A 17,142-nucleotide genomic window follows, 5' to 3' on the forward strand; every position below is an offset into this window, starting at 1 on the left:
CCTCTTAACACTTCGCAGAGGTCATGTCCCCTAGGTAAGCACCCTCAGTCAGAGTCTTGATCATAAAACCCAATTTCACTTGGCATTCCGGTGGCAACAGCTTATCTGTCAGGGGAGACTTTGCATACTTGAGCCAAACCAGAGACCATTTGCACCCGTGACAAGAAAGCATGAAGCCAAGAGGCCTCATATTTTCATTGACATATCAAAAAATTCCACAGCTTGAACTGAATACCACCTGATGCAGTGTTCACATTTCTGATAGTTAGATTGTTAGTTGCTCAAGTGGTCTGTATGACTTACCAAGCACTGTAACAAAAGCACTTGTGTTTGTAGTACCCTCATCATTTCTGGCTATACACTCGTACAGACCCTCGTCATCCTTCTTCACTCTCTCAATGGTTAGTACTCCATCTTCTCCCAGTGTGATACCTGCAACACAGAAACTCTCAGTCAAAGTCGTACCATTAGGTTTGGCAGTGTGGCATTTCACACTTCATTTTTCAGCATGTCACATATTTATTTTAAAATGTGTTACCTGGCCCTTCTTCCAATAGAACACCATTTCTGTACCAAATGATGTCGGGACGAGGAATTCCAAGAGCAGTGCAAGCCAGCATCAGGATGCTGCTGCTGTTCACATACTGATTAGTAAGATTTTGACTCAGCCATGGGCGTTTTCTTGCTGTAACAAAAAAAAATAATAAAAAAAACATGTATGCTATGACTATCCTGTTTAGACAGAAAATCATCAGTAAAAAAGATTGACAATAGAAATACAGTCATATAATTGATCTTACCAGCCACAATAAGCGAAACAGTCTTGAGTTCAACATTCCCGTGGAGCTTGTATGCTTGGCACTTATAAACTGAAGTGCTGTTTTGGTGTACATTATAAAGATGGAGAGAAAGAGAAATTGAGTAGCGGCTAAGTTGAAGACTGGAATTATTCAAAGTTTCGTTCCTGGAATTTAACCACTGCAGGTCTGTGTAGAGGTAGCGAGCTGCCCAACAGGTCAAGGTAACATTATTCCCCTCAATCGCTGTCTGAGGTTCAGTGGTAATTTCCACAGGGTGATCTAGAGTAACAAAAGAAAGATATGTAGTGAACTACTGATGTTAAATCATCATCTGTTCAGATACAGTATCTTAATGATCAGCTGAGGTCAACATGAGTTGAGTGAATAATTTTGCTGAGTGAATAATTTTTGAGTCCATGTCAACTGTTTTACACACATGAACACAGACACGTATGCTGTTGGCTATTTTGGACACATAGCTACTGTTTAGAAGGCCAAGTCACATTTGCAGTTATTTCCTGTTTCATCACTGTTAACTAGAAGCATGTTGCCAAAGGAGAGCATTGCTCATGGTGCTGCTGCACACATCCAATTGGAATGGGGTTAGGTCTGGAACCCAGAGGAATCAGATTGGATAGAGAGCAATCTGTGTACTGTAAGACACAGCAACTTAGTTCTGTTATTCTGTGTTCTGCATCCTCCAAAAGCTATCCTTCACCCTCTGAAAGAAATGTGACAGTGTGTAGTGACAGTGATTCCTGCTAATATTACATCATATTTGGAAACTGTCTGACTCTGTCTACACATAAAAAAAAGTAAATTCTCATAGCAGAGGGAAAGGTTGAATGACCTGCTGGCACAAGAACAGGAATGCAGTTATTTATAGCTGTTTTTAAACATGTGCCATTATAACACTCCATATGGCTCATGACATATTTGTCTCTCTTCCGTCCTGAAGTCATTCAGCCAGCAGTGGAAGATGGTTTCAATTAATGCCCATCTCTGGTCTCTTTATTGCACAATCAGCATATTGTTATTGCAATTTGTTACAGTATGTATTGTACTGTATGTGTAGGTCATTTCAAAGTTTTCACTGCACCTTAAAGCACACTTTGCAATAATGTTGTATTTTGGTAACACACTTACCAGCAACGTAGAAAGGGAACTTCAATCTGGTGGAACCAACCCCATTTATGGCGAAACAGGTGTAGGCTCCTGAAACGCTAGCCTTTCCTATCACCAGGGTGCTCACGGTCTAATTGGAATCAATAGGAAAATATTATTGATAATAGAATACTATTATATACTGTAACATATCACAATTCATGTATCAATTCTGACCTAAAGTTTTAGTGTGATTAATCCTTGAGGTATAACCATAATCACGGCAGTGAATTACTGGGTAACAGGTAAATGAGGGGTCTGCACCAAGTCTGTTCTTCATCAGACCTCTACTACAGTTCTAGTGCATTGCCTCAATATCAATTTCCAGCAAAGCACTTTTAATGCCACACTTAATATTGACATCCTTTTAACATCATAGACAAAATAATTAGCAAAACCTTGCTATCAAGATAGTCTTCTTGGGATTCAGTTTAATGTTCTGGCATCTTTCTGGGGCTATATCAAAAGTGAATTTTGTGGGTGCATTTTTCTGGGTGTAGCCTGTCTAACCCTCCTGGGCTTAAAGGAAGTATTTTATTGACTCTCAGAGCTTTGTGTGTGTAGCCATGAAACACTTTCAGCATCCCTGTGCCGACAATGTGCAATTGTTCAATTCATGCTGCTATGACATTTCTCAAAAAACTGAGGGAGTGGCGTTATGGGGTTATGTTACAGGTATTACGCAGCGTGAAGTAACGCAATCTTGAAAGCAATCATTTAAAAGATTGTGCACAGTCCCTGAGATGTGACCTGACCATACTCACTGTGACCTCTGCGCTCATGTCTTCTCCTTGTGTTTTCTTTATATTATGACCTGGCTATTCTAAGGAGTCACCCAGAAGGCCTGGCCCATGCTGCATTCTTATTCACGGGCCAACACGATTTATGTGGGGTGACAGAGAAGAATTCACCTCCAACATATCCCTCTTCTTTTAAGCTATAGCTTGTTATCATTGACCCTTAGTCTTAAAGCTCATAAAGCACCAGGGTCTCACCACAAGTACTTATAAATTAGTGGAGCCTCTCTATGTAGTTAAGAGTCATAATAGAATTCATGTGCAATAAAAAAGGTCAGATTTACAATTACTTGGTGAACAAAGATAAAAAGAGAAAAAACTCCAGTAGGACCCAATGAACTGGCAGTTACGGGCACACCATAAGAGAAGTGGCAGGAATACATTCTTGCTCAATCATTTCCAAGAAAAAGACCAATCCAGTTATGTTTCTATGTTGTATAACAGCATTTGTCAATATACCAGCCTTTTTGAGGGGGACAGTGACAAACAAAACTGAATCCTGAAAAGAAGCTGTTTATGGGCTGGTCATAGATGCATAAGACCTATCTATTATGTGGAAGTCTATAAATGCTGCTGGTGAGCTGGTTGCTATTATCTGTGAATTTTACAGTGAACAAAGTATGTTACAAGTGCAGCCATAGTTTAAGATATATGTGGAAACACAACATAATAAGTTAGACAACATACCCTGTTTTTTCCTTTAACCATTTCAGGCTTGGTGTTTATCCTCTTAATCCAGTTGTGGGAATAATTTCCATTGCCATCAGTGGGATCAGTGACACTGACTGATATCATTTCAGTATAGCTGCAACTGCTGGACAGAGAAAATGCAAGAAGGCCAATAGGCAACAAAGTGACTTTTAATTACTCTTACCCTCTTTCTCTTACTGACATTTTAATTTGGTGCAACGTAAAATACATCCTGCTTAGAGCACACATGATGATTCTAAAATATTGTAAAAGCTTACATTCTAAAAGCCTGAGGATATTTTGAGAGACTGCTGACACTGATCTGTTCAGTCCAGATCTAGAGCAGTCTATCTGGGTTATTAAACATAGAGAAAGCCTTAATTTGACTCCCACCCCAAAACCCTTCACCACCCGTGGTTGGGAACAATCAGCCTGATGAGAGGAGAAGCAGAGGAGGAAACAGCAACAGCAACAGGAAGGGCTGTTCTGTGCGTCACCTTGTACAGGAAAGGCCATGTTCTGGCCAAAGGAGATAAGGTTGATCCTGAGACCTAGGTGGTCAACAAGGAATGGCTGATAACTTCTTAACCCGGTGATAGACACCCCATATGCCCTCCCCCCATGCTCCCTTGACTATCATTGTCATTCTACATCTAGTGTGGCAAGTTTCCCTCACCTCTAAACCCTTCCCAGACACTACAGTCTCCCTCCCCTCCAAACACCCAAGATTTAGATGAGAAATGATCTTGAAGGGTTACATGCTGGATTTACAGTGACAGCTAGTTTGCAGCGTCAGGGCTTTATAAAACAAACATTTTGCTCAATTGGCCACCCACCAAGCTATAGCTGTTCCTCTGTCTCATTAGCTGCCTGCCACTACCCAGGCACTGTTCCAAATGCCAGCACCTATTACCTTTAGGCCTGCAGAAAAGTTGCTTTGACCCAACTAACGCATCCTATTATACACACCATAAATCATTTTTTTTGTGTATAATTTAATATAGTAAAACACAGAAAATTCAACATGATGATGGTGCTGGGGCCTGATAAATGAAGGGTAATGGCCCATTGTTTTCATGATCTTGCAGTTCCCCTGCTGTCATTGACGAGCCAGTACTTCAGGAAATGTTCATATTTTGTTTGTGGGTTCACTACCATGCTATATACTATTCATGCACAGTCACTCATACACTGATTTCTGTGCAGCTCTACAACTGCTTAGGGAATCTGAGACTAATATATCTCTAATATATCTCCTCAAAGCCTCGACAACTATTGACCAAAAATGATTTTCTTTGATTAGTGTGTCATATTCTAGACCAGATTCAACTCAGTCAATGTAGATATTTTTTACAGTGAGATTCCTGGATTGACTTTTGCCTATGGACCCTATATTATGTCCTGTGACACTGTTTGTCTGTATTTGTTAAACATCAGTAATGTGATTTTAAGCCTTCAAACATAGCTGTATAATATGTGCAGTTTAAAACTTTAATATCGCCTGGTGGTTTTAATGTTATGGTAGACAGGATTAAACATGAGAAAATTTAATGCATCATATGTGCATCAATAAAAGGTTTTCTGGAAAAAAGGTGGAGTTAATAGTAACTTAAATCTGCAATCTTTTTAGTCTCCTCTAAACTGGCAGCTAAACGAAAACACAAAGTAGTACAGAGATACAATACCTGAGTGAGATACATCTCTAAACATAGGATCATGGATCATCTTAACCAGTGAAATGGATATTGCACATTATATTACGAAAAGCTTGTAAAAGATTTATATTACATAGGCAACATAGCTTTATTGCACAAAGTTAAAAGACCACAAACAAACAAAATCTAGTTTTAACATTTAAGTGATTGGAACATAGTCAAATGGTGACTCACTTTTCAGGCATAGAAGTACATGATTGCCAGAACCAAGTGATATCTGGAGCGGGATCGCCATAAGAAGTGCAGGTTAGCTGATGCTGTTGGTCAAACATGAAAGGTTGCACATCCTTAGAGGTTAGCTCTGCCTCTGAAATAGTTGGCTTCACTGAGACAGAGAAGTGAACATAAAAAGATAAAGAATAAGAGAGAAAGAAAGAGAGAGACGACAGGTCAGATTAAGCATCACCTTCACAACTCAGCCCCATCTTCTTATGTTGTTATAATGAGGGCTGACAATCATGATGGACAGCCATGAAAAAGGTGCCATTGACACCAGTTGTCCTCTAGACTCTGTATAGGAGACGAATGACAGGATGATTGGCTTGCCTGGGGCTGTAGGTCAAAGAATGACCCTGCTGTGCCCCCTGTCTAGGTTAGTGAATCAACCATGTGAGCTGTAATCAACAACAGACAATCCTTGTGCCACCACATGAGGCAGTCCAAACCATGTAGCCCTTTTCTCAGTTTTAAAGAGCTGAAGCTGTCAACACACACAGACACACCCACATCATAATGTAACATATTTATACTTTGGACAGAGCTTCTGTGACAGCTCTAAACAATGTACAAACAAACCTTGTTTTCCACATAATATATATATTTTTGTAGAAGATAATGTTTATATGTGCTGTACTGTATGTAGACATGGCGAGAATGCAAATAAATGCTGGGGACTATGGAGGGATCTCTGGAACACCAGTGTGTATGTGCAGAAAAGAGCCCAGGCCATTTACACACTGCACCAAGCCCCTTCAAAAGAGCCCCAATAATCAACAACAGCTGCCCATACTACGTCAATTCAGCCCTGGAATCAACCCAAGCCCCTAAATTCCTCTCATACTAGAGTTGCTACCTGCCGTCCAGTGAACTGGATTGAGAATAGAGCTGGCGGAGCCATAGTCCATAGCCAACACACTGTGAAATTTCCTCAGGGTCAGCAGTCATTGTTGGGTTTATGACAATATCTTACCATGCACCACCAGAGAGTAGCTCATACTCTTGTACAGGCCCTTCAATTGGTTGCCAATGCTTATAGTGTATATCCCAGCATGCTTCTGCTGCACATCAGTGATGATCAAGCTATAACGAGACATCTTGTAACACGAGGAGCTCTTGTTGATAGGGACACCATCCTTATACCTAAAAATTAGAAGCATGGAGTATGAAATTAAAACAGCTGACATAAAGACTTACAAACTTAGATTTTTATGATAGATGTGTTCCTACACGCAGTCCTTGGCAGTTTTTATTGTAGCTTTACAGTTACTTACCATGCTAACATGTCTGGTGGGGGAAGAGCATTGACCCTGGGCTCAAACACAACCTTCCTGTCACCCTCTTTGACAGACACTGTACTAGACCGGTCATGTCCATATGAGACATTTAGGAATGGGTGCTCTGCAACAAAAGATAGATGACAAAGACATTGAAATCCATGCCACAGTAAAGAGTAATCATCAAGGTTATAGTATCATCACAGTAATACAATAGTTTATAATTTAAAATTGGTTTTGAATTAGTTGTATTTTTATAATTTGTAATTTTTTACAAAAAATTTACATGGATACAATACCCCAAAACTGCTGTTCAGTGGCAACTGGTCTTGCTTTAAGTTCTTGAAGATCATCTTCTATCCAGAAGGCTTCTTTAGTTGCCACTGAACAACAGTTTAGGGATAACCATGATTTGGATGACTGAGAATCTTTACAGACACTTGAATACATTACCTTATTTTGTATCCATTCAAAGCATACTTACCATACACAATAACTTTCACTGTGGCATTGATGTGTGTTGTAGGTTCAGTCTCAGCTTTGCAGTGGTATGTCCCTTTATCCTCCATAGAAATGTTTGGCAAAACTAAAGCCTTACTTATCACAATAACTTTAGCACCGTGACCTCTGGTGTTGTTCCAAAAATGTCGCTTTGCCTGGAGACAAAGTAAGTACCATAAGTCACACTCCTGTACAATGACACACTGTAGTACACTGTTTACATACACAGTGTTAAATCCTGAACTTACGCTCCTCTTTGGAAAATCCCATGTGAAGTTGATTTTTCCATTCCAAGTTGTCTCACCAGTACAGTTGAGGATGAGAGTGTCTCCAACTAACACTCTAGCAGCAGGCTTTGGGGTAATTTTCACATTTCTAAGCATAAGAGCTGTAAAATTGAGACAAATTTAATGAAACAGTGAAAAAGTGAAACCACCTTATCAGTGATTTTAATGAGTCTTAATTTCTGAATGAGAGCAGATTTGGCCAGAATGACAACAGACTTACTATATCTGTAAGGCATGTATAATGACTGGAACTTTTCACCGTTAACCACGGCAGTACAGATGAGGGTATTATACGCGGTGTAGGGACCATAAGGCATCTTGAATCCCACCTTTGGATCCCATACAAGTTTCTGTTGAATATCCTCCGGTAAAGGAGGTGACTGCAATCAACATTGAAGAGCACAGATGTTTTGTCACTACTCAGAAATATGTATTTGGTGACACTTTTGATGTTCATTACAGATCGCTGAGCCAGACAAAATGAAGTGTAATGCACTCAGCACTATTTAACATGTAACTCATGCTCTGCTGGGCTCAGCTGGGGACAGACATCTGTCAGAGTGAAGGCCTAATTAGTTTTTATTGTTTTGTGAAGTGTAACCTCTGCAACCATTTATGCAATGTAGCACAAAACATTGCAGTCTCACAAACATGCCTGCTGATGTGTGTGCTAGCTGCTGTTTGTTCTAATGCCACATTGTGCAATCACTGAGGGGACGTTCCTACAGGGGTTACAGTCATGAACGTTTTCCTTCTTCTTCTAGGGTCACATGAAGATTTGAATCCTCATGATAAGTTACCTGTTGCTTCCTGTGTGTGGACACAGTCTGTACTGTTTTTCTACTGCATTTCCTGATGTTTGCAAGAGAAGAGGAACTAAATTTAGTCTGAGAGTCTATTCTGGGAAAACCACTCTTGGAGCACCTTCCTGCTCTCACAGGAAGCAGACTGAATGACTCCCTTCAATGGCCGTGAGCTTCCCTCAGACAAACCCACTGTCCCCGATCTGTTTCTGTGTGCTAAAGTGGCTTTATACATAAAGGATCTGAGAACCAGTGAGACACCTTGAGCACAGAGTAGAAACACTTTTTTTCAAAACATGACAAGCAAGGATACCCTGCTGAGGTATTATTAATAACTGTGCTTTCTCAGAAGATGTACTGCATTATTTATTTCAAGATCTATTTAACTCATACAGTGTATTTTGAGTGTAATCTATATACAAGACAATCAAATAATTTTATTTATAATTCTATTCAATTCAATTTTATTTGTAGAGCGCTTTTTACAATTGACATTGTCACAAAGCAGCTTTACACAACCAAAGAACAGTACATGAACCGTGAATGTGTATGAATCATAATAATCAGATTGTCCCTGATGAGCAAGCCGAGGGCGACGGTGGCAAGGAAAAACTCCCTGAGAAGGCAACAGGAAGAAACCTTGAGAGGAACCAGGCTCAACAGGGAACCCATCCTCATATGGGTGATTACATGCTGTGTAGGCAGCAGGCAGTCCAGTATAACAGTTAATGTCTTTAAGTTAATGTGGGGTCCAGTTAGTTAATTGCAGGCATATAAGTATAAGTGTATATAAGTGGTAGTAGGTGTCAAATGATTTATTGGTGAGGACTTACCCCTGTCAAAGTTACATTAGTGTTGGGAGAGGAGGTCCGGCAGGGAATGGTAAGGTTAGTCTCATGTCGCTGGATGCCTATGGCGTAATGTGATGAATAATGCGGAGTCACAAATGGTTGCTCGGGATCTGAGGAATAAAAAACACCTTCAGAAATCAGTGACATCTAAAATACAGGTCAGACCGAAACTACATTTCAAAACAGATGTGTTCCCTCACATTGTGTCCCTTGGGATAATCATGTTGTGTAGAAAATTTGCAAGCTGTGAAGAAGGTGTCTGGAAAATATACACATCTGTGTCAAATGACTGACTTTACACTCAAAACACATTTTGTTGCCTGGCATCAGCTCCATTTGAATAATAGTTTAACTGTTACTGGTGATATCTTACACATGGACAGACTTAGGAAAACGGTAGCCGGAGCAGGAAATAGTGAAATACCAGGACTTCCTGTGCAATCACGCTCAGAAACCTAGTACAAAAGAAACTGAAAGGAGAACTAGACAACTTCAGTCTGAATGCTTATAGAATAAAGTAAATCCTGCATGTGATGAGCACCTGTAGTCATACTGGAAATGGTTGCAACACTTTAAAAAAATTGAAAGAATAAGGTTTTTCTTCTTCCTATTTCTTCCCTTTTCTTCCATTATACTAGACTTCCTACCCCTTTTTGAGTTTTGCTCTTTCTTCTGCTCTTGTTGACTAATTCATTATTTTTTATCTTCACTCTGTTCATTAACTTTGATTTGTTGAATTGTTATTTGTTGATTTGAACACCAAACCCGTTCACTGGCGTCAGCTAATGACAATCACCCTGTGAAAGCCTTCTACTGGCATTCTCCAAAATTAGTGCTGTTAAACTATGGATGGAAAAAAAACAATTCAGTTCAAAAAGAACCCTATCTGTGTTAATAGTCCAGTTCTTTGTGTTGAGTTTCAAAAATCCAGGAAAGACTGCATGGTTTTCTGCTCTCCTATTTCCACTGACTTTAATAACAAATGAGTTATTATCTGAGATAATCACAGTATATTAATGCAAAGGTCTCACCTTCGACAAAGACATAGGTTTTGGTGATGTAGTCTGAACCACCTTTGGAGTATTTACAAGTGTAATTCCCTGTGTCATTGGCACTCGTGTATGTGATTGTCAGTTTGCTGCAGTGAGAATGACTCTTAGAAGGACATTGCTCCACCTTCATCCCTTCTAACAAGGCTGATGGTTGGGAACCATTGGGAAGTATCCATTGTAGTGAACCATGACCTCTGAGAGAAGATAAAGAGGGACAATGTTAGATGAATTTGAACATATTATTTGATAATAGTAATTTTTACAATTTCAAAAACAACCTGTTCTGTTAAATGTGTTACATTTTCAACATTGACATTACAACACTGTTTATCTGTTTACAAAGCACTGGATCTATTTTGAGGTAAAGTGTCACAGCTGGCAAAGACTGCACAAACGTTTTAGTTCATGATGGTAGCGGCTGCTTCTCCCCATGGGACTTTTTAGCTTGATGTACATTTTAAGTTTATTTTGAGTTAATCTTGAGTCATACAATAACTTGAACTTTCACATGGGAACATGTTTCTCTTGAATTCCTTGCTCAACTAACACATTCTTTCCATACAACATTCACTTTAAAACTCTAATTAAAGAGATCCCAGGGGAACATCAAAAATGTCTTGCATACCACTGCTTTTGCCTGCAGTAGTTAGGTTCAAGCAACCTCCAGCTCTCATCTAATGAAAATAAGACAGTTCTGTATGGACCAGATGTCTTAGAATATGGCCTTGTAGGGAAGCATTGCATTAAAAGGGGCATGAGTCCCTGAACATTCTTTGCGGGCTTGCATAATGATGCAAGACTCTCTTAATTCTTACAGTAACAAATGTGAATACAGCACACTTAGATCCCACATTTTTTCCCAGGAAAAATAAACTGACAAATGTGGGCCCCAAGTGGTTCCTGTTAAGGATTGTGCCAGCGTTTTTGTAGCCAAAGGCTCCGACATAGTCTGTTCATTTTACTTCCTGGTCCTTCTGTCATGTAATGACACAAGAAGAACTGTATGGCTGTAGTGTCAGTTCAGAAATACGCCACTCTCCCGCTTGCATCTGACAGCACTGGCTAGGTCAAGCAAACGTGAAATAAAGTTTTTGTGATAATCGCACACATCAATAAATTTAATAGAAATGTTTATTTCTACATTTATCGCTGACGTTATATGTAAATGTTTCGGTTCACTTTATATTTGAGTAGATGTGTTACATACCTGCATGTAAGGTTTAACAAATTATTTTTATGTATATGCATTTCAGAAGGCAGCATTTTAGGTTGTTTTAGGTGTTGTCTCTTCAAATGTCCTGTTAAACAAACACACACAAAGAAACAGAGCAGTTAGAAGAGAACATCCAAAAAAACTGCATTTTTACAGCATGTCCTTTAATGATGTCATTCAGTCACTTTTACAGGAATGCAGTTCTTTACATGTGGGTTTTATCTTGCTCTTTTCTGGTCTGCCTCTATGCTAGTGTCTGTCCACTGAGGACCAGCAGGTTGTCAAATAGGTAGACCTCTGGGATGAGAAGAAGAGTACGTAGCACCTGTGACACTTTGTGAGAAAGGTCACACTATTTAGAATCACTGAGAACTGAGTCAGGCATACATTTCCTCTAAATCTCAGTCTCTTTTAGTGGGTGCTCCCTTCCTCTTTTTTAGCAGTTTTTTTTATTTACCAACGACCTTGCACTCCAAGTGCTATTATTACATTACAGGGAAAATGCAAGGTCGTGAAATTTAATTCAACGCTTGCTATTTGGTCTATAGTGAACTGTATCTGTTGAGATCTCCCTTTAACAGCATTCAACATAGGAAACGCTCTGATTCTCCCAGCTGTCCAGGAGGTGTCACAGTTTGAGGTTTCCTTCTTTTCACTAAGGTCCCCAAGCAGCTTTTGTGGGCAGAAAACAAATTTATTAAGTCAACACTCCACATTTTACTATTGTCAGGGAAAGCCTTATTTGCAGCACTTCATTGAGAAAGACAATGGAGTTACACAATATCATACCATAATGCTAACAAGCTGACACATATACTAACTCATTGAAACAAATCCATGCACACACCCATGTAAATCTATGCACATACCCAAGTACACCTGCACTTACAAACAAATAAATACACACACACACTGCTGTTGTGCTAAGAATTACCTCACAGTGCCAGTGTTGGCAGGGGCACTCAATATCAACTTCCTCACAAAATATTAGAACATTATTGTTTTATTGTCCAAGGTTATGGAGAGGGGAAGGATTGTGGCTCACACCCTTTCGTGTTTCATTGTGATACGATATGCTTTCAGCTGTATATTAGATTAATTTAATTAAGTTTCCTTAACTTAATAGACAATTATATACTGTTTTCACAAGTTAATAACTTATGAATCTGTAGTAAGAACATTTTAATCAGCTTTTTTGTTCAATAATTTCTGCAAATGGGCAGCAAGTCTGGGTAACTGAATTGCAGAAACTGAGAAGTTTACAAAAATGAATCAAACTGAATTTGACTTCTGGGAACTGTTGCATATACAAGTGGCAAAATATAAACTACAATGTGTCATGTTGCTGTCTGCAGCACTCATATTTACTTGTGAGTAAAAATGAGCTAAAACATAATGAGCTAAAACAAAACAGCTACACCTAATGTTATTTCAGTGACTTATGTGCAAATTTAAAAGAATCTATAAATGATGACATCTAGTTGCATACAGGACACAAATAAGAATAACTAAAATCATGACTGTGATCTCAAATTGCACCTACAGGGAGCTTTGAAAACTATTTTTTCAAAATTTTCATTTCCTTCAGTATCACATTACAGATAGATAAATCAGCAGGCGAGCTGTTCACTGGGAAAAAAAAAACATCTGCAATTTTCTCTCTACACCCACACCCTCAAAAGTGCTCTGGCAGTACTTGCTGCCAGAGCACTCCAAACCCCCCACAACAGCTGTGCACTGCATTCCTCCATCAGATGGTCTAAAATATGCCAGAAATTGTGCTTATTGTGTTGGTTCAAAGAGCCCTGGGGCTGGTTCTCATTAGGAACAATTAAAAGGTGGACAGGCGTGGAACAAACAGAGAGGGAGAAAGACAGGGAGGCAGAGTGGAGGCAGAGTGACTTCTGGTTCAGGTTCTCAGTCAGCTGATGATGAGCTCTTGAGCCAGTTAGCAGTGTTAAACTGACTACTGACATAGGGCAAAGTCAACCAAAATTAGACCAGGCTCACCACTGTCTGTCCTTGACCTCACTTGGCATTGATTAGGGGAAGTGGCAAAGGACATGGTGTTCGGAAAGCATTTGTGGTATTATAGGTTTACTAACACTGTACTTAAGAATGAGCAGACAGACAGACACATGCGTTTTATCTAAGAGATGTAAAAAACTTATGAAAATCTCAAATATGTTCACTTTGAACCAAACTGTCCCCACAGTAAAGAGACGTAAGAGGTAAGAACCACAAAACTGAACAGGAAACCCCAAGTCACATTGCTTGAAGTGCAAAGTGCTTGAAGAAAAAAAATGTGTGGAATTACCGTCTCTTTTAAAGAGGGTACACGCAATTTGTACATATTTCCTACCCTGTCATGATACAACAGGAGATGATCTTTATTTATATACCCTAATATACTTAAATATAATTAGACTATTAGACACAAAGTAAACCTATACATAATCTTAGTTGTATGTCTAGATAAGGTAAAAGTTTGTGCCAACAGTCCTTCAGATGAATCTTTATTTAGCTTGAAATGTTTAAGACAAAGAGATGGTTTCATCATAAAAAAACAAAACAAAAATTAAATGTTGCTTGGGACTACCTGCCAAATTAAGACATAGCTACCACTACTCTGGCTGTGCTACTTGTGTCCTGAAGTATTCTCTCACATGGAGCCCTTCTGAAAAGCCTGCACTTAGGTTAGGACAACAGTTAGAGGACCGCCTTTATATTAGCAGTATATACGTCTTTGGAGATTTGGAGGCAAAACGCCCTAGACTCCTCTTAAAAAAGGAAAAACAAAGGAACAGCTGGCGAAGATGGGTGGTCACTCTAAGATATAAAGTTGAGCAGAGCCAAACAGCACTCTCCTGCACTCTCCTAAATAGTAAAGCCAGGGGATTTCTATCCCATAAAGTATGATTAAGACTACTAGGGACACAGAAGCTCCTTGAAATTGAGATCTCATGCATTATTCAAAGAAAATATATTGTTGGCTGCCTTGTAAAGACCAGGTGCTGGGATCATCCTAAGAACAGTAAAAAAAAAGCAATTTGTACAGTTTAATATCTCTTTGTAAGGTAATTAAGTTTATGTTTTGCTGTTAAATCTTCCAATCCAGGTGTATATGTGTGTGTGTGTATGTTTATGTTTGTATGTGTGTGTGCGCGTGTACATGCATTTGTTGACACATTTTTGTTCTTCCTACTCTGAGCCAGACATACCACTAGTAAGCAATGAGCCCCAACTGCACTTGACTGACCTCTTCACCACTCCCATATTTCAAATCAGAAAGAAAGATGGCTTAAAAAACTCTGTCATCATTGTAGAAATATTGAAAATCATTGATGAATCCAATGCTGAATTTCAGTGGCATATGCTCGCTAAGTATCTGTACTGCGTTGTACATTATTTGCCAGAGAAAACCTGTTCTACATCGTAGAAAAGACAGCCTGAAGCACCATCAACAACTAATGGCTCTACCAGTCAGTAGCTTCTATGCAGAAACAATATCCTCCTTTCCTCCCTCCCATTGTCTTGTAGATGGCATTTGACTTAGCAGAATGTGAGCACAAGGAGCTCCGGGAAGAAATCTTTGCTCAGGTAGCATGTCACATTTCCGTGACCTTTACTAGTCAGAACAATTCCAGGCTGCCTCTTACCCCTACGTCCGCTTCCTCCTTGTGTCTTTCCCACGCTTGCCGTGTGGACAGTGAAGGAAATCTACTTCAAAACATTGTAGACAAAGCTTCATGGGCTGAAACTGTGTATGAGTGTACACAGTGTGTATGAGTATGTATGTGTGTGTGTGGTGATGGAATGGAGATGAACCTGAGCAGTGTTTCCTTTGTTTAGATTTGATGTTTATTTGGAAATGGCAAGGATGACTTAGAGTGCATCTCTGTGACACACTAGACCTGGCACATGGTGGAGAAACATTCACCTTTTATACAGTTTCTTTTTATGGAGAGACACTGACACAACAAAGCTGAATATTCTGTTAGAAAAGTATCTCTCTGCCCAACCTATTTAATCTTGTTTACTCATAGATAACAACTGTTGTTTATATAATAATGGCCTATAACAAATGCTGATTTGTATAACACTTGAATGTAATCATAAAAAAATTTCCCATTAAAATGTTAAATCTGGTGATTTATCTGTTGGAGTCCATCGATTTTATTATGTCCTTAACAATCATTCAATTGCAAAAGGGCAACACTACCTCTGGTGGGTAATATGAGAACTGCAGGAGCTTTCTCAATTCCCCAAAACATGCTTTTATATCTTCACAAAAGAAAATATGTTACTCAAAAGCAATGATAAAATAAAATATGAATAAAAATAACCAGCGCTCCACTCAGTTTATTATGTATGATGTAAAAACAACATGCATTCAGCCATTCGTTTGAACGATTCAGGTAATGCAGAATGTTAAAACTCTTTCATGCATAAAATTCTCCTGTGCGTGTCTTTATGTGTCTAAACATGAATGATGTCTTACCATTTGTGAGCGATGAATAACACAAAATGACAAAGACCAATCTCAAGGAGTCGGAGGAGACCATCCTGTCAAGTCTTCACCTAAATCCAAATCGTGTGCTAGAAATAAAGCACCAGAGTCCCTGGCAAAGGCTTATAAATCCGAGTGACAGACAAAAGTTTCAATGTCTTATTTTTCTTTTACAGTCGTCTTCTAAATCCACAAAATCCTCAGGTGTACATGAAAGAAGCGGCGGTGAGTCTACTGTAACCCATAACGCACGCAGTCCAACTACCGATCCCGCAGCAAGGAGACGGGGGTCCCGCTGTCCCCCCGGGGGCAGGTGCTCTCTGGGTAAAAGATAAATGAATGAAAAAACAAACGCTGATTGAGCTGAATCACGGTGTAACTGGTGTCTAGTATGCGCCTTGGACAAGTTCTCCTCCCGTTTGCAACACTACAGTCCGTGTTTTATCGAGGGAGGAGGATGCAACGTCACTTTTCAATGGGTGGGGGGGCAAACTGGTTTTTTCAGGCTACTCCGGAGGACATCCCTTGATGTGAAATATTTTATTTTGCATATCTATGTAAATCCTGCTGAAATCATGATGGTTGGTCATCATGATTACTATGACAATAAAATTACAATAACTGTGGAAACCTCCACTTTAACCTGAAAGACATTCATCACAGTCTTGTTTTATTGTGGTATAATGACTGGTATATATGTTTGTATATCAATGTGACCCTACTGATCCATGGCCAGTGAATAACTTTCCAAATGACAATGTTAACTAAGCTTTACGTGTAACCCTTGATTTGATAAAATCAACCAAATGTGCAACTGGGGTTAAAGGTAACAGCAGTTATCTTGTCTCAAGAGGAAAAAGAATAAAACGTAAACAATCATTGTGAAATCTGATTGAGTCCACATTATCTGCTCATGTGTGTAAATATTTACTGGATTTATTTTCAACCTCAGAAACAGGATACACTGCTTTTTATATCAGTGTAAATAATCTTCTTTTGTCCAACAGTACCCTGCAGTGTGTGGATGTGCTGCAGACTGTTTTCTTTTATCACCACAACAAGCTGCTGTAGGTCATAGCAGCAGGCACCAAATAAGAACATCCTGCCCTCACCTTTCCTCCTCGGTCAGAACTGAACAGCCAACATTTTGGGGACTGGGTCTGGAGTGCTGCTGTGCTGTTGGTGAGGTTCAGCACAAGTTATGAAATGTGATGTGAGCATTAACCCTGTAGCATGGGAAATAGTTTAGTTAAATTCAGTTGTGGA

General features: G+C 39.4%; 1 protein-coding gene across 2 annotated transcripts in view; it reads right to left on the minus strand.

Annotated features, from left to right (window-relative positions):
* kdrl (kinase insert domain receptor like) overlaps positions 1–16,306 on the minus strand; it is a 36,552-nt gene extending 20,246 nt beyond the window's left edge. Inside the window, exons 1-15 of one of the 2 annotated variants that reach the window (XM_026357688.1) lie at positions 15,868–15,931; positions 11,361–11,451; positions 10,133–10,347; positions 9,084–9,211; positions 7,668–7,827; positions 7,409–7,548; positions 7,144–7,315; positions 6,657–6,783; positions 6,356–6,525; positions 5,341–5,491; positions 3,449–3,575; positions 1,947–2,055; positions 801–1,079; positions 539–685; positions 304–432 (exon numbers count right to left, since the gene is read on the minus strand). In XM_026357688.1, coding sequence (XP_026213473.1) covers positions 304–432; positions 539–685; positions 801–1,079; positions 1,947–2,055; positions 3,449–3,575; positions 5,341–5,491; positions 6,356–6,525; positions 6,657–6,783; positions 7,144–7,315; positions 7,409–7,548; positions 7,668–7,827; positions 9,084–9,211; positions 10,133–10,347; positions 11,361–11,451; positions 15,868–15,931 — 2,209 coding nt within the window. Of the gene's footprint in view, positions 1–303; positions 433–538; positions 686–800; positions 1,080–1,946; positions 2,056–3,448; positions 3,576–5,340; positions 5,492–6,355; positions 6,526–6,656; positions 6,784–7,143; positions 7,316–7,408; positions 7,549–7,667; positions 7,828–9,083; positions 9,212–10,132; positions 10,348–11,360; positions 11,452–15,867 lie in introns of both variants that reach the window. The other variant, XM_026357689.1, reaches the window with a different exon arrangement.
* Between the last annotated feature and the right edge of the window lie 836 nt (positions 16,307–17,142).

Source organism: Anabas testudineus, chromosome 10, assembly GCF_900324465.2.
Source record: "Anabas testudineus chromosome 10, fAnaTes1.2, whole genome shotgun sequence".
In the NCBI taxonomy this organism is placed as follows: domain Eukaryota; kingdom Metazoa; phylum Chordata; class Actinopteri; order Anabantiformes; family Anabantidae; genus Anabas; species Anabas testudineus.